The 23,378-nt window shown below is 37.4% G+C and overlaps 1 protein-coding gene across 4 annotated transcripts in view; it reads left to right on the forward strand.

The window, feature by feature from the left end:
* The window catches only part of LRRC40 (leucine rich repeat containing 40), a 50,365-nt gene extending 38,366 nt beyond the window's left edge, over positions 1-11,999 (forward strand). For all 4 annotated transcript variants that reach the window (XM_084871863.1, XM_084871864.1, XM_084871865.1 and 1 more), the window contains 3 exons: positions 212-289; positions 8,086-8,271; positions 10,609-11,999. In XM_084871863.1, coding sequence (XP_084727989.1) covers positions 212-289; positions 8,086-8,271; positions 10,609-10,714 — 370 coding nt within the window. In that variant the 3' untranslated portion in view covers positions 10,715-11,999. The remainder of the gene's footprint in view (positions 1-211; positions 290-8,085; positions 8,272-10,608) is intronic.
* Positions 12,000-23,378: the final 11,379 nt, after the last annotated feature.

The following is a 23,378-nucleotide window of genomic DNA, read 5'->3' on the forward strand; positions in this document are numbered from 1 at the left end:
AATGGGATACATATTGGTATTAGAATTTGGCACAGTAATCAAATACTTGAGGTAACTAACTGATTTAGTATTTTCAGGACTCAGCCTTAAGCAAATCAGATCGAAGATTGATAAGCAGAGCTGTGTATTTCTTGTGTGTGATCAACACTTTAATTATAAATTGAAGCTGAACAAAATTTCTTTGTAAATCATCTTTTTCTTTCTAATTTAGAAACAATTTTTTAAATTCTTTGCCTGAAGAAATGGAATCGTTGATAAGACTACAGACAATCAATCTTTCCTTTAATAGGTAAGAGAACAAATTTGTGACTAATGATTATTCTATAGAAAATTTGTAGTTTTAATCAGAGAATACAACTAAAAGAGCAAACAAAAAAGGCCCTATATTTTTACTTCATTTAAATATCCAGGTTTATTTTCACTTAGTCCTACATAGAATTTAAAGTGTTGTTGCTTTCTTAGAATTTTCACCACTGACATGTAGTAGATTTTTTGATCCTTTTAATCATTTTAATATAATTGCTATAAGGAAGCATTGTGCACAGACAAAAGTGTTTCCTAAAATTACCTGAAGATAAAGGAGGTAGCATTGAAACTGAGACTTAGGAAAAATAGGCAGACATTTTCCAGATACACAGGGGTAAGGCACCCCAGGTAGAGCAAGTAACATGTGCTAAGGCACACAGATATGAGAACATGCTGTGTTTGGGGCACTTCAAGAAGTTTAATATGGCTCTGACCATAAAGTATGGAGCTAGAGAAGTGGAGGTAACAAATGAAGTTGGGGCATGTAAGCAGTAAAAACCCCTCAAGAGATTTTTATCCAAAATGAAACTTAGATTTAATTCTTTAAACACTATAAAACTACCACTAATTATTAAGAAGTAGAGGCATATTGCATGAATTCATGCACCAGAAGGGTCCCTTGGCCTGGCCTACCTGGCCTATGGGATTGGGCTGAAACCAGCTCTCTGACATCCCCCGAGGGGTCCCGGATTGCAAGAGGGTGCAGGCCAGGACAACGGACCCCACCTGTGGACAATCTGGGCTGGGGAGGGGCATGAGAGGTTGGCCAGCTGGGAAAGGACCACAGGAGTGCTCCAGGGTATGTCTGGCCTGTCTCGCTCAGTCCCGATCAGCCGGACCCCAGCAGCAAGCTAACCTACCAGTCAGAGCGTCTGCCCCTGGTGGTCAGTGTACATCATAGCGACTGGTTGATTGGTCAACTGTTTGCCCCCTGGTGGTCAGTACATGTCATAGCGAGCAGTATTACACTTTGGCTGAATGGATGACCGGACGATTGGACATTTAGCTCATTAAGCTTTTTTATTTTTTTTTTTTTAGCAAATTAAGTTTTTTTTGTTGTTTTTTTTTAATAAATGTATTTTATTGATTTTTTACAGAGAGGAAGGGACAGGGATAGAGAGCTAGAAACATCAATGAGAGAGAAACATCAATCAGCTGCCTCCTGCACACTACTCACTGGGGTGTGCCTGCAACCTAGGTACATGCCCTTGACCAGAATCGAACCTGGGACCCTTCAGTCCACAGGTCAATGCTCTATCCACTGACCCAAACCAGTCAGGGCCATATTAAGCTTTTATTACATAGGATAGCTAATACTTTTGGGGAGCTTATTATCTTCTGACACTGGACTAAATATTTTTACGTGTATTTCTCATTTCATTCTCACAAAAGCCGGAAGATAAAGGAGGTAGCATTGCAACTGATACTGTGGTAGGTTCTGTTACTGTGTCCATTTAAAAAAATTGAGGATATATGGGAATAGAGGGATCATATCTCAACAAAATAAAAGCCTTATATGACAAACCTATAGCCAAATTCATACTCAGTGGTCAAAAACTAAAACCATTTCACCTAAGAACAGGAACAAGATAGGAATGCCCACTTTCACCATTCCTGTTTGACATAGTTCTGTAAGTGCTAGCCATAGCATTTAGACAAGAAGTAATAAAAGGTATCAAATTGAAAAGAAGATGTAAAACTCATTATTTACAAATGACATGATTCTGTACATAGAAAACCCTAAGGATTCCATAAAAAAATTATTAGACTTAATAAATGAATTCAGCAGGATACAAAATTAATGCCAAGAAATCAATGGCATTTTTATACATCAGTAGTGAACTAACAGAAAGAGAGACTAAAAAAAACAATCCCATTTACCATTGTACCAAAAAGATTAAGTTGCGTAGGAATAAACTTAACTAAGGAGGTAAAAGACCTGTACTTGGAAAACTACAGGAGACTGAAAAAAGAGATAGAGGAAGACATAAACAGATGGAAGAACATACTATGTTCATGGATTGGTAGAATCAACATCATTAAAATGTCCATACTACCCAAAGCAATATATAGATTCAGTGCACTCCCCATTAAAATACCAATGGCATGTTTCACAGACCTAGAACAAATTCTTCAAAAATTCCTCTGGAGTAAAAAAAGAGACCCCGGATAGCTCAGCAATCCTGAGAAAGAAGAACAAAGTTGGAGGGATCTCAATACCAGATATCAAGTTGTATTACAAAAACATTGTTCTCAAAACTGTCTGGTACTGGCACAAGAACAGATATATAGATCAATGGAATAGAATAGAGAACCCAGAAATTGACCCAAACCATTATGCTCAATAAATATTTGACAAAGGAGGCAAGAACATACAATGGAGTCAAGACAGTCTCTTTGATAAAAGGTGTTGGGAAAATTGGACAGATACATACAAAAAAATGAAACTAGACCACCAACTTACACCATACACAAAAATAAACTCAAAATGTATAAAGGACTTAAACATAAGACGGGAAACCATAAAAATACTACGCAGGCAGTGAAATCTCAGACATATGCTGAGGCAATTTCTTCACCAATACAGCTCACATGGCAATGGAAACTAAAGAGAAAATAAACAAATGGGACTACATCAAAATAAAAAGCTTCCGTACAGCAAAACAACAAGAAAGCCCACTGCATAGGAGAATATATTTGCCAATGTTATCACCAATAAGGGTTTAATCTCCAGCATTTACAGGGAACTCCTACAACTTAACAAAAGGAAGATAAACAACCTAATAAAAAAATGGGCAACAGACTTAAGTAGGTACTTTTCAAAAGAGGTCATAAGGAAGGCCAAGAGACATATGAAAACATGCTCAAAGTCACTAATCATCCGAGAGATGCAAATCAAAATGACAATGTGGAACCATCTCACACTTGTCAGAATAGCTATCATCAACTAATCAACAAATGACAAGTGCTGGTGAGGATGCAGAAAAAAAGGAACCCTCGTGTACTGTTGGTGAGAATGCAGACTGGTGCAGCCACTGTTGAGAACAGTATGGAGTTTCCTTAAAAAACAAAAAATGAAACTCCCATTTGACCCAGTGATCCCACTTCTAGGAATATATCCCAAGAAACTAGAAACACGAATTAGAAAGGATATATGCACCCCTGTGTTCATAGCAGCACAATTTACCATAGCTAAGATTTGGAACAGTCTAAATGTCCATCAGCAGATGAGTGGATTAAAAAACTGGTACACCTACACAATGGAATGATATGCTGTGGTAAAAAAGGCATTCTCACCATTTGCAGCAGCATGGATGGAACTGGAGAGCATTATGCTAAGCAAAGTCAGAGAAAGACAAATATTACATGATCTCACTCATTGTGGAATACAATGAACAACATAAACTGATGAACAAAAACAGATTCAGAGAAGCAATGATCAGACCTTCAAACCTCAGAGGGAAGGTAGGGGAGGGTGGGGGATAGGGGAGAGACCAACCAAAGGACTTGTATGAATGCATATGAGCCTAACCAATGGACACAGACACCAGGGTGGTGAGGGCATGAATTGGGGGGTGGAGGGGCATTGTGGGGATAAGGACACATATGTAATATCTTAATAATAATAATAATAATAATAATAATAATAATAAAACCCTGAGGATTAGGAGCTAACTCACCTGACATTCACATAGATAGTAAATAATAGAGCTGGCATATGAAACCAGGTGGTTTGACTTTAGAAGTTGGGCTCTTAATAAAGTGTCATATTGTTTTTTTTATTATGAAAGTTGTTTTTGGTAACAAATATTAATAGCTAACATTTACTGTATTTTAGCCACTGTCTGACGGTCTTCAGATATATTCATTCAATCCTGATAATCCTATATAATAAAAGGCTAATATGCAAATTGTCCCTTCCACCAGTAGTTTGACCAAGGGGTGGGGCCAGCCCACCAACTGTCTGTAGGCCCCGCCCCTGCTCTTAGCTCCCCGACCAAAGGGATGGGGCCAGCCAGCCAATCTCTTGCATCCCCTCCCCCTGCTGGCCCGGCCTGATCCACCCCTAGTGGGGCGGGATGGCCAGACCCTACCTGTGCATGGATTCGTGCACTGGGACTATAGTAAGTTTATAAGTTTCATACTATTATTCCTCATTGACATAATGATGTTAAAATGCTGTTTTTAAAATTTTTGTTCTGTCTGCTCCATTAGTTTTGCTTTCTCATGGGTACATTATACTACTGTTGTCATTATTTTTTTTTTAAATTTTTTAAATTATTATCTTTGTACATATACCATTGCCCTCCCTCCTCCCATACATGCCCTCCCTCCCCAGAATTTTGTGTCCATTGGTTGTATTTATATGCATGTATTCAAGTCCTTCAGTTGATCTCTTATCTCTCCCAGATCTCCCTTGTTGTTTTTATTTTAAAATGTATGCACTTCTCAGATCTCTCAATTTTTATTTGTGAATTGAATTATCATTTCTCTCTTGAATTGTCTGTTAATCAGTTGCATTGTCAAGTAATGTCTTTGGAGAAGTGGCAAAAGTTAACCCTAACTTCTGTGTTAACAGTTGGCCATGTAATTTTTCCCCCCTTTAAATGTGCAATTATGATTTATAGTATATTTACAGATATGGACACCATCATTACAACCAATATTTTTATTGCCTTAAGAAGAAACTATTGTACACTTTAGCTGCCATCCTTTTATATCCTCTTCTCCCCCTTCTCAGCACTAAGTAACAATTAATCTACTTTCTGTCTTTAGACTTGTCTATTCCAGACATTTTATATAAATAGAACTATATGTGGTCTTCTGTGACTGCTTTGTTTCCCATAGCATGATGTCTTCAAGATTCATTCAAATTGTAGCATGCATTGGTAATTCGTTTCTTTTTATTGCAGAGTAACATTTTCTTTATGAATGTACACATTTTATTTATTTACTCATCAGTTGATGGTTATTTGCATTGTTTTCAACTTTTTGGTTCTTATTGTTAATGATGCTCTAGACCACATGTGTCAAACACAAGGCCCGCGGGCCAAATCCAGCCCGCCAGGCCTTGCAATGTGGCCCGCACCGCGCTGTCATCACTGCACTCCGCTGTCAGTTTATGACATTGTCAGTTTATGACTGTTCAGTAAACCATTCGGCCCGCGATTTAGGCTGGATTTTAGATTTTGGCCCCTTCTCTGATTGAGTTCGACACCCCTACTCTAGACATTTATGAACAAGCTTTTGAATGGACAAATCTTATCAATTCTCTTGGCAGTAGAATTATATGGTAACTCTGTGCTTAACTGTTGGAGGAACTGCCAGACTCTTCCAAGGTGGCAGCACCATTTACAATGCCACCAGCAATGTATGATTTCTCCACATCCTCTGATTTCTCCCATCTCTATCAATTCTTATTTGATTTTTTTATTTTAGCCATCTAATGTTATTTGCCTTTTTAAAGAATATATTTTATGGATTTCAGAGAGGAAGGGAAAGAGACAGAGAGATAAAAGCATCAATGAAGAGAATCTTAATCAGCTGCCACCTACACTCTCCCCCCCCCCCCCTCCACTGGGGATCAAGCCTGAAATCCAGCATGTACCCAGACCCAGAATTGAATCGTGATCGTCTGGTTCATAGGTCAATGCTCAACCACTGTGCTACACTGTCTGGGCAAAAGTGGTATCTTTTTTTTTTTTTTTTTTTTAATTTTTTTTTAACATATCTTATTGATTTTTTACAGAGAGGAAGGGAGAGGGATAGAAAGTTAGAAACATTGATGAGAGAGAAACATCAGTCAACTGCCTCCTACACCCCCCCACCGGGGATGTGCCCACAACCACAGTACATGCCCTTGACCGGAATCAAACCCGGGACCCTTCAGTCCGCAGGCTGACGCTCTATCCACTAAGCCAAACCGGTTTTGGCAAAAGTGGTATCTTATTGAAGTTTTAATTCACATTCCTATGATTTCTAATGATGCCAAGCACCTTTTCATGTCCTTATCGATCATCCTATATAATAAAAGCCTAATAAGCTAAGTGTCTGGTTGTCCAGTCATCCGTTTAACCAATCAAAGTATAATATGCTAATGATATGCTAAGGCTGCTAAACTGATGGTTATGATGTGTACTGACGGGGGGGGGGGGGGGGGGGCAGTTGACCGGTCGACCAGTCGATATGACATGCACTGACCACTAGGGGGTAGACGCTCTGACCAGTAGGGGTCTGGCTGATCTGGACTGAGCAAGACAGGCCAGACACACCCTGGAGCCCTCCTGTGATCCTTACCTGGCTGGCTAATCTCCCGTGTCTATCCATGGTCCCAAACATGCACCAGTGGGATCCCATGGCCTGGCCTGCACCCTCTCATCATCCAGGATCCTTTTGGGGATGTTTAGAGCCGTTTTTTGCCTGTTCCCACAGGCTAGTCCAAGGGACCTCACTGGTTCATGAATTCGTGCACCGGACTTCAAGTTTGTGTATATTCTTTAGAGACCTGCCTATTCAGATCTTTTCTCTAATTGTCAGTTGGGTTTTCCTTTTACTATTGAGTTGTAAGTGTTCTTTATATATTTTAGATACAAATTCCTTTTTGGATATATGACTTACAATATTTTCTTCTATTTTGTGGTTATTTTTTCATTTTCCTGATGGTGTCCTTTGAAGCACAAAGGTTTTAATTTTGATGAGGTTGTTTATTTATCTTTTGTTGTTTGTGCTCTTGGTGTTATATCTAAAAATCTATTGTCTGATCTAAGGTAATAAAGACTTAATCCCTGTTTTCTTTAGAATTTTATAGTCTTAGCCCTTACATTTAGGTCTTTAATCCATTTAGAGTAAATTTTTGTATATGATGAGAGGTAAGGGTACCACTTGTCTTTTTGCATGTGAGCCACGCCTTTTCATGGGTTGGTGGAAAAGAAGAAGAGGAGGGACTATTTGGAGGCAGGGTAGTTAGTCTGTACTCCTAGGTATTGACTCCTATTCCTCTGGAAATACAGAGCTGCCTTGATTTTACCCTTTACTCTTACATTTTTTTTTTTTTTTATATCGAGGCAGCAAAGGAAGGGCAATGTAGGGAAGTGAAAGGCCACAGTTGTAAAGTTCTACAGCCTATCTTTATCTTTTCTAGTCCATTTTATGAGATGCGGTTTGCCTCACACTATCCTAGCCTCTGTCCCCCAAGAGACAGTCGAGGATTTTGTATTAATTGTTCTGAGAGCCATTAGTTTTCTTATCTCTTTTGTGGCATCTTCAGCCTTGCTTTGGAAGAGGAAGCTGATAGTTTATGCTAGTTTGTCATCTTTTCAAGAACCAAAAATGCACTTATTTTTGAAATTTCAGTCAAAGCAAAATAGGAACCTTAAATTTCTACTTAATATTGGCAGTGATTCTGTTTCATAATAAAAGCGAACTAAGGAAGAATACCTACACAGAGACATTTTATGTAAAGAATCTCAGGAAGATTTCCTTGTCTCCTGAATGTGAAGAAGAAAACATTGGAGAATTTACTCTAAACTTTTGTTTGATTTTATTCAATAAAAGAAACTGTTCCAAATCTCTCCACTTAACATATATTTCAAGGTTTCCAAAATTAGTTCATTTTCTTTATTTTCTGGGTAAATTTGAACCTAGAACTTGAACCAAATATAAAATAACTTACACTAAAGAAAACTTTATCTCAAGATATGAAACTTAAGATCTTTGTTTGAAGGAATGATTTTGCCTCTGATTCCAATATATTTAGGTGTGCTGTTCATCTTTAAATAGGTTCAAAATACTACCTGAAGTTCTGTATCGCATCTCCACTCTTGAAACAATTTTAATTAGTAACAATCAGGTTGGATCTGTGAATCCTGAAAAATTGAAGATAATGGAGAATCTGGTCACATTGGACCTTCAAAATAATGACCTCCTACAAATTCCACCAGAGCTTGGTAATTGTGTGAACTTAAGGTAATTACTTCATTCTACTAAGATTTTCCATGTATTTGATTGCTTTGTTGAAGTTTCTGTGTTTTTTGTTTGTTCTATTGCGGTACTCTACCAGGAAAGTTGAAATAAAATTGTAATGTCCTGTTAAAAATAATAGATAACAAACCCAGAATCTCAATTCTGTGTTTTAGATTTTACCAAATTTATTTTTTAAGCTTTGTTTATGTGGTATTATATATGTGTAGATAAAGTAGTTGATTGTTTCTAGTGATACTTTTCTCATCACTCAATGTAACCTGAAACGAATGTGTAAAATGTCAGGGGAATACATTTAGCTGTGCATATGGGATTTTTCAAAATTTGAGTACAGATTATCACCATTTATTTCAAATGGTCTTCATGCTGGGTCATGGTCTTCCTCACTCTCTGTGTTTGCTGTCACCTTAGTCTTCAATCCTTTTATCCTGCTTTTATCAATAATCAATCTAAATATCATATTTGGAAAACCTTCCTTATTCTCCAGGCAGAATTAGTCACTTCTCTAATTTTCTATCCTGCTTTGTTTAGACTCATTTATACCATTTCTTTGTCCTCCTTTAAGAAAGAGTTGTTCCAGTACCTGGAACATAGAAAGCACCCAATAATGCTTGTTAAGTGACTATACAGGGAGTTGGAGATGTCAACAGAAAGCTAAATAGTGAAGCAGAATGTGTCAGAAGTAATATAATTATTGAAAACTGCACATGATGGTTTGACATACTTTACTTTGCTCGGGCAGCGCTGGCATCTGCTCTGGTAGCCCTTATTAGTGCATTATAGGAGGCACGTACAGTTGATTCTCCTTACCGGAAGCAGTTGTATTCTATAAAGTCTCTGTAAATACCAAATTAGCGAATCCTGAACTGTTACTCCTAGGGGAAGTACAAGAGGTAGGTTCTTTTAAGCATCTGGTTATGACATTTTCAATCAGTACATTACCCCTTTTTTAATGTGTTAGTATTAAGACACCTTATTTAATATTGTTAATTTATTAGCATTGAACTATGCCCAAACAGCTCTATAATACATGCCTGAATGAAGCTTACTTAATATGTATTTTTTCTGTAAGGCACATGGCAGCCTTCTTTTAAGAAACTAGAGAGTACTTTAGCACTACACTTGCAGGCCACTTTAAACAGTGAATAAGGACAAAAATGAAAAAAAGATGCCACATGAAATAGGCAAGGGATAGGACACTTGTTTACAGAATGAGAGCTGAAGCAAGAAGGCAGTGCCACATGCTCAACTTCAGCGGAGAATGTGCCCATCCAACAACTCGAAGTTTTTGCTGTTCTATGTGTGTCAAAAATAGCTTTCAAAAGTGTCAGCTGTGTTGATTTTGGGGTTGCAAATGAGTTTTAGTGAGTAGGCAAATTAGCAAATACTGAGGATTGGCTGTAATTAACTTCTTTTTCTATAAATTAAGAAAGTCAGTCTTTAAAAGAATTCCCAAGGCACATAGTATTTGAAGATTTAATTTAGGTGTGGTGTGATTCCTTTAACTTTTGTTTACACAAACACTCAAGTTATTGAAAATTAATATAAAAGTTTATCTCATAAGTTAAGGTATTTCATTAATTATTAAAGAAACCAATTAACAAGCCCTTAAATCTCAAATTGGAACCTCATTTCAGAATATGTAAATAGATTTTTATGTGTGTACCTGATCAAGGTGGGTGGAGAGGGCAGATGTGTCAGTGTTTCCCGGGGCGGAGGGGGATATTTTGGTTACGTTTTAGACCTTGGAATGAGTACTTGTATGCTCATTCTGTACTTGTGTAAATACAGGGTGGGGCAAAAGTAGTTTTAAAGTTGTTTGTATGGAAAGTAATGCAATAATTAATAAAAATAATACAGGAATGAACTGTGTTTCACGTACTCACAACTGTAAACATAGCCTGTATAATTTAACCTTTTAGTATGTGGTCATTATAAGATTTAGAAATGGATGAGTTAAATGATGGTTCAGATCACAACTCCTCTCTATAATAGCTGTAGGATCTTGGACAAGTCTTTCTTACCTCCCTGAACTTGTATTTCCTTATCTCGAAAAGAGGAATATTATTGGGGCCTACATTATAGGTTGTTAAGATAACTGAATCAGTGAATTTAAATTACTTAGCAGAGTACCTTTCACGTACGTATTGTTAATGTTGTCTTGATTATTGTTGTAGTTATAATTTCAACTGTTTAAATGGTTAGATTTAAAAAAGACAAAAAAAAAAAACCTACACAAATCTTATTTATAATATTATAATGAAATTAGAAGAAAAGCTTTCCTAATGGACAGTGTTAAAGTTATTTCTCTCTTTTGCTTAGAACATTACTACTCGATGGAAATCCATTCCGTGTTCCGAGAGCAGCCATATTAATGAAAGGAACAGCCGCTATTCTGGAATATTTGAGAGACCGAATTCCTACATAAATTGGAGTTGTTTTATAATCTTGGTCATGCTAATTCTTAGAATTCTTATATTGATAACGAATGTTTTTTAAGGTGTTGTGTACATTTGTAACAGTGATAACAGTGTTCTGAGTGTTTTGCATAAGATTTATCCTACTCATTTTCATTCCATTGTAACAAAACAGTTTCTTCAAAAGTGAATTTTTATTTAGTGAAGTTTAATATTTTTAATATTTTTATAATGACAAAGTGTTTTTGTAGAATGGTTTTTCCCCCATTTTTGTTTTTGTTACATATAATGTGACCAATTGACTTGAGTATGACCATCCAGTTTCTTTTGTTTAATATAAAATTGACTTGAATTTTATACAATGTTGTTCTTTGACATTTAAAAATAAGACTTCGTTACTGATAGGACTTTTGTGATATGGTTGGTCTCAATGTAAGTTTTAAATTAACATGCATTGTATTGTTTTTGTTTTAATTTAGTTGAAATGACTTTAGCCTTTTCCCCATGTTTTAGGAAATCATGTCACAGAAATGCTACATAAGATATAGTTATAGTGGAGAAAATAGTGCTGGTATAATTACTCTCACCATTTTGAATTTAAAAGTTGACAAGGTTTTTTAAAATGATGTTTTAGTATTAAGCTTCCATAAAATAATCTGGTACTTCTAGATGCAAGAAATTTAAAGAGATTGGATCTGCATATTTTTCCTTCAAAGTGTTAGCAGTTTAAAAGTACTTTTTCTTTTCTTTTTTAATTTTGAAGACCTTATTTTATTCTATAGATATTAGAAACAGGACATTACCAATAATGTATACTGCATAGAAATCTTGAGATGTGTTTTGTTTAAATACTTACTAATCAAGTATTTGTATACATTTATTCTGTTGGTGTGTTGTAATCCAACTTTGTATATTTTTTTTCCCAGGGCCTTAATTAAAAAATTTGCTTGTAATCTTCATAAGATTAAACTTGTAATCAGGCAGTAATTTTCTAAAAGGGAAGTTGTTATAGGTGAACTTCATTTAATAAATATCAAATATAAACATTTTTATTTACATCAGAAATATCAGAAGTAGGCTAGGCTGATCAGTCATTATAAAACTTACCATATGATTCCATTAAATAGTCAATCAATAGAATGTATATTAACTTACATAGAGAGATGGGTGGATAGATAGGTCGGTAAATAGGTAGATAGCTTTTGTATGATCAAGGCATGCTTATATGAAAAAGTCAATTGCTACTAAAGACATATAATACATGTTCATAATAAAAGTTACATTTTCAAATGTTAATTACAATTTGTGTTTTTGGTTTAAAATAAACATGCTTTTTTCATACTATAACTTTGGTTGACTAAGAAAAATCCGCTTTGACATTAAACAAAAGACACTTTACAATAAGGTGACATTTTATTATTTATACAATAAGGAGACTTTTATGTTATTCAAAACACTTTTAAATACTGGAAAAGTTGAGTACACCAAAGCCGAAAAATGGCTCTGCTATACACTGCACAGCATTATTTTAGTCCCTGTATTTTTATCTGTACAGAAAGCATCTTCAAAATGCATTCTAATCACATTGTACACCTTTGCCGATTAGTGTCAATACATAAAATAAAACTGCAGAATACAGCTTGCATTTGCAAATTAACTGACCAAGTAATTTCACTGATTCAGTAAATTTAAAATATAGATTCATAGGACTTATTTGCACATAAAATGAAAGCAGCTTTCAACTTTGTTATGGTCTCACACTGCAAAAAATAAAAAACCCATTAAGTACATTCACAGTCTGTTAATAAAGTAGTAAATGTCTTCATTCAGTTTTATTTACATCATTCTGTAGTTCAACTAAAAAGTACTGTTAATTGTGGTACTGTAGTTCTTTTAACACATACAAAAATGACAATTTTTATGTATAATTTAAGCTCAAAATCACAATTATCTCAAAATATTAATTACAATACAGCCATTTCAATTAAACATGTTATGATTTATTTTTTTATAAAATGGTAAATTTTTTTAATAAAGTAAGTAATTAGTTTTGAATTGGCTAGAGTTCACCCATGTAGAAAACCTTAAATGTTAAGAGGTGTTTCCCGCCCCCTCCCACTCGAGTTTGTATACAGCCACCTAGGCTAGCAAAGAGATAGAAAAGGCCCCAATATATAAAGATTAAGCCTCTTTTGCTATACTGCTGTGGCTTGTTTCTTCCATAAAAGCTTTACAAGGGGAATGTCAATAAACTATGCAGTGAAATGCATGCATTAATATACAATATGTTTATGTAAAATGTTAGTATTTACTAGTGCACGTTAAAATGTTCACAAAGAAGTCATAAATAAAGAAGCACTTATAAAGACCTATCAACTGAAAATTGTAAACTTGAAAACTACTTGATAATACAATGGAATTTCTGTGAAAACAAATACCAATTCAAGGTCTTTCTCTGGCTAAAGGAGCTCCAGTTACTTGGCCTTAAGATGTCACTGTTGCACTGCACATATGGTAGTGAAGTCAGTTGTCAAAAAGAATATGAGTCTAGAGATTGTCTTAATTTTGCTAAAGTACTGGCCTAATGTTGCATCACTGAGTAGGAATTTTTCTTAAACTTACAGAAGAGTGAAATATTTCACTACCCGAATTATATGACTTGAAATGAAAATTTGTGTGTGTACATGTGTTTAGCAAATTTAAAAATACTAATATAAGGAGGTGGAATTAATACTTACTTATATAGTAATAAAAGAATTATGCCTCCCAAATAACTAAGGTCAAAAGTAATCAATTATCAAATAGTTTAGGAATTAAAGAATATTTTTTCACAGCTACATTAAAAAATTCAGACACCCTAAAACCCTTTTAACTTACAATTCTTTCAATTAAAAACATCACTATCTTGGTTTAGAATTGCTGCTAATGTTTCTTCTCCTAATAGAAAGAGACCATAGTTCATATGGTTTACTTTTATACAATTGGGTGTGTATGTGTTGGGCGGGGGGTGGGGGTGGGGTACACTTGCATGGCTATAAAATGGGAAAAATTAAAGTACTTGCAAACTACTTTTGCAAGGTTATTTGAGGTGGTCTTTGAAATTTATAAATAAAATTCAATAGATTTGCCTCTGAATTTCAAATAGGAAAAAATTTATTCTTCATATGAAGACAATGTAATGCTAAGCTTCCTTTAGTCTCTTCTATACACTGAGTACAAAGAGAAACTTGATTAGCTCTTGGGACAAAAATATCTAGTTTATCAATTATTTTTCTCTTTATTCCAAACAGAAAATAATAAGGTTTTTCCAGGAGGAAAATGTAGTTGATGATGTTAAAGGAAAATGCCCAAACATTATAAAGCAGTATTAAAACATTTATTGCATTCCATTGACACTAGGTGTCATCAAAACTAAAACCAAATTTCCTAGAGTAAAACTTAGCATACGACATTCATTACAGCCCTGAACGGGTGCCTTTTCCACATTCAAGATCAATAAGGCTCCTCTGAGTGGAAAGACTCTACAAGTATTGAAAATAAAATTTATTTCAGCACCACATTGTGAAAATAAATCACCATTCCAACAAATATGAGAACTGCTTTGTGTTCTATCTGCCTGAGAGTTTCATCTTGGTTTTCTTATAGACTTTCAAAACATTACATAAGATTTCCTGACTAAGAGAGGTTCTTTAGTCGAGTGCTGGGGAAGGGGAAGAGGGAGGGAAAGATACAAAGAAATATAATGTGATTTCTTTTGTCCACCAAAGGCTTTCCTTAATTGACCCAAATACTAGGGCATTATTTAACCTCCTTACCTGTGCAAAACAAATGCACAAAGAAAAACACCTATGTACGTGTGTCTCTGCAGAGACATAAAACCTGAGTCACAATAAAAAGTTTTTAATATAAGAAATCTTTTCTTAATGTAGGAAAATAACCTTTAAAGGGCCAAAAATATATTTGTACAATATAATTAGCTAACTAAAACTTCAATGTGAATAAGTATCACATATTTTATAAGGCTTAACAAAAAAGGAATAATTTACATTTGATAATTTTCTTAACTATAACTGATACCCCCATTTTTATTTCTAACATCTATACTCATTCCCTTGAATTCATTAACTTTTCCAAAAAATAAAAGCATATTTAGATACGAGGACTGTTTACTTTCTGATAAACAGTTTTTACTTTCATCTAAATATTGAGGACATAGGAGATTTGGGGTTGCTAGGCATATAACAATGCCAAACCAAAATAGAGCTCTAAAATTCAAAACAAAATATATATTTTGAAGGAAAACATTACTTGGAAAATTATATCATAGATAGAGTTGGGCCAAAGTCTGCATGAAGCTATTCTCTTATGTGCAGGCTCCCTTTCTGCAGATAGTTACCTCTTAAAAAATCCCTTTTCTCTATGCACAGTTTCCTCAGCTTTCTGTGGGTTTCTGACTGTTTCCATGCTTGAACCCTGAATTCTCCCAACTGAAGGAAGCTCCCTTGCTCACATCCAACCACCAATTACAATGTCCTTTCTACTCCTCTACGTCTTTGTTAGCTCTTCCTCATCTGTAGCTGAGTTCTGTGATGACTCCTTGGCTTCCCTTCCTGTTACACTTAACTACTCAATAGGAGGAAATCTGTTTGTCCCCACTATTATCACTGGACACTTTAAGGCTCCATTCAGGACATACTTATTCCCTGGGCTACATCCATCCCAGATACAATCTGGGAGCGGTTTATAAGAAAACTAGTTGCTGCTCCACACTGCCCCCAACTGGCCATTGTCAGCTGGGACATTGCATTGATTATGCATTTACTATGTCAGTTAAGTCATACCTAGAAAAGGAATCCTGAACCAAAAGATTCAATCCTTGCATTTGTAAGTGAACAGTTGTACCAATAGGGATTCTGGACAGCATCTTTGAATGCTGTTTTTTGGGTCAGTGGGGCTGGTTTGGGGATAGGGTGGTAAATGCACATGGTAGGGTGAGAGATTAAAGGCATTAGCCTAGTGAACTAGTCTCTTTTGTCTCTTTGTAATGACTCTTGCCTGAGGATCACGAGAAAGATTCTGTAATGTGCAGAAGGCTAAAAGCAGAGTCACACTTTCTCTGCCAACAGGCTAGTTACCATGGGAACCAATGCAGAAAAATGAAAATATGACAGGAAGCTGAGGATTAAATGTGGAGAAAATTGATAGGGAGTTGGTTTCTACACGACAATTTGAACATTTGGGATTTAAAGAACAAAATGTTCCTCAGGTGACCAGACCAATGACAATGAATAAAATGACTTGCCGGTCGCTGGTCCTGGCAGCTGAGCTGTGAGGGATACAGAGAGGAAGCAGTAAGCATGCAGTAGGTTGGATAAGGGGAACTCTATAAAATCCAGTTCCATTCCTGGGAAGGCTGAGCAGCAGTTCAAAGGGTAAATTAGCCATGTGGTCCAAAGGTGCCCTTTGAAAGGTATGTCCATCTTCCCTTGATAAACCAAAGCCTGCCGTAATTCTCACCCTTCCAGGGCAGGACACACTACTTGACAACAGTATTGCACATCTAATATACAATTATTGCTTGAAACATCTTCCTAAGTATTAAAACAAAAAATACCACTTCTAAACCCGCAGCCATCCCCCTCCCTAACAAGGCAGCTATTGCCTCGACCTAGAATTTAGTTTTTCATTAAGGAAATAATCCTGCTTCACCGGATACACGTCTTCCCTGTGGACACCCCTCTGTCCTTCTAACAAACCAGACTCCAGGACTCCAGGACAATCTATAACAAGGGCTTGGTTTCAGCCCAGTCTGAGAAAGTCGACCTACGTTACGCATTGTACTTGCAGAGGCTCAGGGGAGACCATATCTGTCCTCTCCCCTTAAGCTTCCCCAAAAGCTCCTTTCTGAGATCCTATGATGAACGCCTCACTCCTATGACTTCACCCTTTGGTCCACATTGAAATGCAATTGCCCTGAGGAGATAAGGGAAGGTCACACTAGAGATGACCTGCTTTTCAACTAATAGTAGTGATACCCTTCACCCGACCCACCCTCCCAACACGCAGAAATTAAAGACTAGAAACAACAGCACCCAGGAAGTAGGAGGCAAGCCATCGTTAGAGAGTTGTCTTTAGGATACATCTAACCAACTATTCATGGTTTAAATAAAACGTGCCCTTGGTGCAGTGCTAGGTCCACTGGACACAGGTTTCACCACACATGCTCATTTCTAGCTCACTAATGACAGGCTGTTCTACTTGTCAGAGTTCCTTTGACCACCTCAACAACGAGTTCTTGAAATGCCCAAAGCCCATGAATTTTTGTTTTCCCAAGAGAGCTTACAGAGTTCTAAAATCCAATAAAGTCTAAATTTTCTCCCACTTACAGACGTTGAAGGCAGACTTGATAATAAACAGAGATCTGAGTACAGTGATTTTGCTTATGCTAAAATAATTTCTTCACCAGTATTCCAGTGAATTTAGGAATTTGGGACTTCCAGGGCAGGGTTTTGCAGGTAGGAAGCATAAGAATAACCTGATGCAGGACTAGCCTTAAAAGCTACACAAAGCACGATGTGACTCTAACAGGTAAGCAGATCTCTTTCTGAGACAGGCAAATAGACTCTAAGAGGGTCTTCACCAACCCCTCTATCTTTGGAGTTGACATGAAAAGAGTGCCTTAGTTCATTTCTGATACCGTCTCTAAAATCAGGCAGCAGAGGCTCGGAGGACTTCCTGGTCCGGATTAAATGAAGATTTCTGTGACTTGGTACTGGTTCTCTCTCTGGAAAATCATTCATTGGACACGTTGGAGCTCCTCCGGGCTGAAAGGCCGCCTGACACTAGGTATTTAATAGTTTTACCACATCTGTTCATTCTTCAGGCAAGAAGATAAAAACATGTTGTAATAAAGCACATAACATCTTGAGAATTTAAATTTGACTCCAGATTTTTTAACCAACTTAACTTTTCTCCTTATTTTCTTTGAGGTTGTATAAATGATTCCCTGCTATATATATATTCCTCAAATGATTACTGACTTTTACGTATTTGTTCATAGTTTTCTTTAGTTTATCATACAGGTGAGTATATAGTCCGCAAAAGAACCAATCTTGCCAATATTAGGACATGCATTGCTGTCAACCACAAGTATTTGAAATAATAATAATAAAAAAGCTGATTTATCTGTAAAAAGATTATGTCTATCTTATGGGCATCTGATGAATAAGTCTGCAGATCGAATGGACAGCATGATGACTGTGGTCAATAATATTGTATTGAACACTGGAAATTTGCCAAAAGAATAGATTTCAGATGCTCTCAAAACACACACACACACACACACACACACACACACACATGGCAAACTTGTGAGGAGATGAGACATTAACTAGCTTGACTATAATAATCATTTTACTATGTCTATATATACTTTAAGTATATGCAATTCTTTTAAATTTAAAAAACACACCCAAAACAAGAAAGCAAGGGCACTACACTCCATGGCTTATATTTCTGGATTAAGATGTGCTAAATGAGCAAATAGTTCAATTTAATTGTGAAAAAAAAAAAGATGGCTTTTTAATGTTGGCCATTGAATAAACGTACATAGGTAGAGGCTGTTTTTCAACCTTTCACCCTTTATCTCCAGCAATATGACCAGAGTAGTACTTTAAGGTCAGGAGCCCTGTGATTAAGTATTTAAGAAGCACAATCTCATGTTCCAATGTAAGCATGCTACACAATCCGCTACATACAGTTTTAATAAACTCACACTTTTGAAGTTGAAGCACAAAGACACTAAATTGCTCCAAGGTGCAACCCACCACTTCATCACCAAATGGCAGCCCATTTTCCAGACCACGGTTGAATTCATATAATTTTGAATCCACTGTTTAGGAAATCCTCAATTTTAACCTCTAAGAGCAAACACAATTTCTGGATTTGTTGGCTATAATAACCTATCTGCCATTCCTTTTGCCAATGTTATCTCTGAGGAGACTATTCTGTCAGAATAACTTGTGGGAATTTAGATGGCTGCCCCTCCCTAGTGCTTAGCTACATTGCCAGGGCAGCTCAAGTCCTCAGCGTTGGAAGCCCTTCGCGGAGTGTCAGGGGGCTAGGTCACATGCTTTTCCAGCTGTCCACCTGACTGACACGGCTGAGACTTGTCTGTATGTTCTGGGCACTCTTTCGTTTTTTCCTAAATAGTGGATTCCTAGGAAATTTTGTCACAGGTGCTGTTCAAGTTGCACTTCTTACTAAATTCTCATGGGTCCTATTCTGTTCTTAAAACACGAAGCATCCCCAAATGGTGGGGCGTTTGCTAACAGGAAAGAGAGCCACCTTTTCCTTGCATGTATGTGCATGATGAGTATTTAGAACATGCAAACCCACCAGAACCATGCACATTTTTCTTAGATGTTTAAAACAAATACAAATTGTTTTAAAGCAGAGATTTTAAGAGAAACTGTGTTCCAGTAGAAGAATAGCCTTTGTCATCCAGCCTCAGTGCCATCCCTCCTGGAGAAAGTTGCTCTTGACTCCTGCCACCCCTCTAATTGACTCCAAAGAGGCAACGGCTTGGAGGGACAAAGTCCAATTTCCGTGGAAAGTGAGAACTTAACGAAGTGACTGCGCCCCCTGATATGGTTCATTCAAGATGAGACTGCAGTTATTTACATTCTCACTGTCACCTGAGACTTTCTAGAAAAGAACACATAAGAGAAATGGGAGCCTACCTTCCTAAGGGAATAGAAAAGATTCCTCATCCACATCATAAAACAATAAAGCTGAAAGGAAGCACTTGCCATTTTATTAGACTGGGAGAAAGTGATACGGTTCTGTTCTCTATTCCTCCTTCCTATTTTGTACCTGCACAGGAGCATTTATTAGACTGCTCATGTGTCTATCCCCCTATGAGACTGTGTTTCTTAAGGGGAGGGACCATGGCTTTTTATATTCATATTTCTAACTGCCCTCAAAATCCTTTGTTCATTAACATTTGTCAATTAAATAGCATGTACAGCAAGAAAACGAATTGTCCTAGTCACTGATATATATACTTTTAAGAATAAATACATAAATAGCTAGAAGGCAAATCTTAGGATGATGCAGAGGAAGACTTAGGAGAGAATTATTTATATACCTCTTTGGATAGTTGGGTCTATCCAAACTTACATACAACAATGGATAGTCTATGAGTATGTATCATTGTGGGAAGTGTAGGTGAATATGCTAGAGATATTATGGAAAGTTAAAAGAAAGGAAAAGAAAAAGCTCAGCTGGCATGGTTCAGTGGTTGAAGGTCAACCTATGAACCAGGAGGTCATGGTTCCATTCCCGGTCAAGGCACACACCTGGGTTGCAGGCTCCATCCCCAGTTGGGGGGCGTATAGGAGGAAGCTGGCCAATGATTTTCTCTCATCATTGATGCTTCTATCTCGCTTTCCCTCTCCCTTCCTCTCTCTGAAATCAGCAACAATATATTTTAAGAAAGAAAAGAAGACATTGTCTCTTACTATTGAGTAGTTTATGAAGATTTATGTTTAGGTCTCTTGGCCACATAACTAATGATTATTTTTGGTAAGTATGTGAAACATAAAAAACAAGTTCCTAATTGTTTGTGTGTGTGTGTGTGTGTGTGTGTGTGTGAGAGAGAGAGAGAGAGAGAGAGAGAGAGAGAGAGAGAGAGAGAGAGAGAGAGAGAGAGAGAGAGAGAGAGAGAGAGAGAGAGCGCATTTAGTTAGAATTTCTTTAGGAAATGGTCATAAATATACATCTTGATAGCAACATTCATGGTTTTATAAACTGTATCACAAGCAAAAAAAAAAAAAAAAAAAAAGAACATATCAGAATGATGACTTGCTAGAGAATCTGTTTATTATAACAAGACTGTGATTCTAGCAAGTACAAAACACTTAAGTTGAATGACACCACAAGTATGGCTGAAGAGTTATATTCAAAGATTGGTTACCAAAGATGGATAGTTTAAAACAAACATAAATACCACGTGACCTCACTCATTTATGGATATTAAAGAACTTTATAAACTGATGAACCAAAAGACAGATATAAAGACAGTAAAGCAACAAGCAGACTGTCAAATTACAGCGGGGAGGGTAGGGAGATCTGGGGGAGATAAGAGATCAACCGAAGAACTTGTATACATGCATATAAGTACAACCAATGGACACAAAACTCTGGGGAGGGAGGGTATGTATGGGGGGGGGGCAATGTTAAAATATGTACACAGATAATAATTTAATAAAAAAAATAAATAAACATTGTAAGTCAGGAACAGTGTGTTTAATGATACATAGAGGAAAAAAAATCAAATGTGGAGATCATATACGCCCAGTACCTACTACCTCTTCTTTTCCAGGTGCATTCTTGCTAACAGGCATCAAGGAAAGTAAATGGAGTCTTGAGTGTGACTGTCACTCACTTCCTACTTTGCAGGGAGGTGACGTGCACCATCAGCATCCTGGTGGGAGTGGGGAGGAGAGCAGAGTGCTTCAAAGAGCTCCAGGCATTTTAAGTAACAGTTTCTCAATGCTTGCTTCTCTTCCCTCAGCTGTTGAGGGCCCCACTCTCCCACCCAACGTTGGCGAGCTTCCTTTGTTGTACCTACAAGCAGAGTTTCCCAACCTCTGCATTATGGCACAGAGAGAAAAATGATCCTATTCTGCATAATGGGGTACAGGTGGATATAACAGACAAGGCCTCTTCAGGCCCCCGGTGAAAGCAGTAAGCCACAGGCCCCCATGCTCTTAGGGAATCAATAGGTCAGCACTTAGGGGACCTATGCCAGCGGCGGGGTAGGAAGTACTTTCCTATAGATTGCTCCCAGGAACACAAAATAAGCATTCTCTCTCTGTTACAAAAATATTTTAAAAATACTTTAAGTCATAGTTGACACTGAAAATCTAGAGATGCCACCAGTAGCAACAAAACAAAAACACAATGGGAATATATAAATAGCTTTCAAGCCAGTTTCCCCCCCCCACCCCCCCATTAGTATCAGTACAAATTCTTCGTAATTTCCCTTCTCATGCTTAGTTCCAGAGTCTACAGCGAAACCTATGATGAAAAGCGAATGGAAGTGTGAGAAGGGATGTAGAAAAAGATGAAACTGGAAACAAGGCAAACGAAAGAGCAAAGAGCTGTGTTCAGAGGAACAGAATGGCGGGGCCCCTGCCGCACGCACTCTGAAACGTGTGGCCACATTGCATACAATTTCGATTTATTCATTCTGCTGAGAGAAACAAGCCGGCCACAGAAAAGTACGTATCACATGATCTCATATGTGGAATCTCAATGAACAAAACGGACTGGTGAACAAAATAGATCCAGAGACACAGAAGCATGGGACAAGCTGGAATCTCAGCGGGAAAATGGGGGTGTGAGTGGGTGGGGAGAGATTAACTGGGGAATTTATATGCGTAACATGGACACAGACAATAGTGTGGTGAAGGCTGGGAGGGGTGGGTGCAGGGTGGAGGGTGTCCATGGGGGAGAAAAGGGAAGACACTGGAAATACTTCTAACAATAAAGATAAGTTAAATATATTTTATTGATTTTGTACAGAGAGGAAGGGAGAGAGATAGAGAGTTAGAAACATCGATGCGAGAGAGTCATCGATCAGCTGCCTCTTGCACACCCCCTACTGGGGATATGCCCGCAACCAAGGTACATGCCCTTGACCGGAATCGAACCCGGGTCCCTTCAGTCCCCAAGCCGACGCTATCCATTGAGCCAAACCAGTTTCGGCAGATAAGTTAATTTTTTGTTGTTGTTGTTCAGGAGACATTTATCTCCCCTGAAGAGAGAGGCAGTGCACTTGTTAGGCAAACCCAAGACTATGCACTAACATCGTCGGTTTGAGGTCATAAAGACGTTGGAAAACAACCGCCGAAGAAGGCTGAACTGAGTTGGCTAAGAAAGCCCACACTGTACTGGTGGCTGGGGATCGGGTGGCCTGAAGGAAACTGCTTCCCCTGGAGGAAAAGGCCAGAGGATTTCAATAGTTTCTGGTTTCGCAAAGACTTGGGGAAAGAACACCTTGTTCTCTCTGCTATTGCTTGGGGTTGGAAGAAAAAAAGATTAAGTGGTTGGCAGGAACCTTCCGATAAGTAGGGCTTTGATGGAATCTGCAAAGGCGAGGCCCAAACAAGGGTGCTGGCCAAAGGAAGCCGTGAGGGCGAGGATATAATTAGCTTAGAAGAAGTAAACAGAAACATTCGGCTTTTAAATGAATAGCCCAGTTATTAGTGGCCCGGAAGTTCCAAATGTCTAAGAATCAAAACAGCATGAGGACACGTCACCAAAGCTGCCAGTGGCTCTGTGCCTCCCATGCCCAGGCCTTCTTCCTGAGAAGGGGTTGCAAATATACCCTGGAATCTGATGATCACTTTATGGCATAGACTGTATTTTGAAGTATATTCCTGTGTACTTTATAAGGTAAAATCTGATTATAATATTGTGGTACTTTCTTGTACACATACATAAAATGAAAAATTAGTAGTTTATACTGGATGCCTAGTTACTGCCAGATGTCACCTGGAAATAAAGCTATACAGACATTTTCAGATTGGACTAAGTTTTAGAATATTAGGAAGGCTTTGCTAAGCAAACTTTAATTCCTAATGTTTAAATTTTGGAGAGCTTGTTTAA

This window comes from Pipistrellus hanaki, assembly GCF_964339955.1.
Source record: "Pipistrellus hanaki genome assembly, chromosome: 2".
NCBI classification, from domain to species: domain Eukaryota; kingdom Metazoa; phylum Chordata; class Mammalia; order Chiroptera; family Vespertilionidae; genus Pipistrellus; species Pipistrellus hanaki.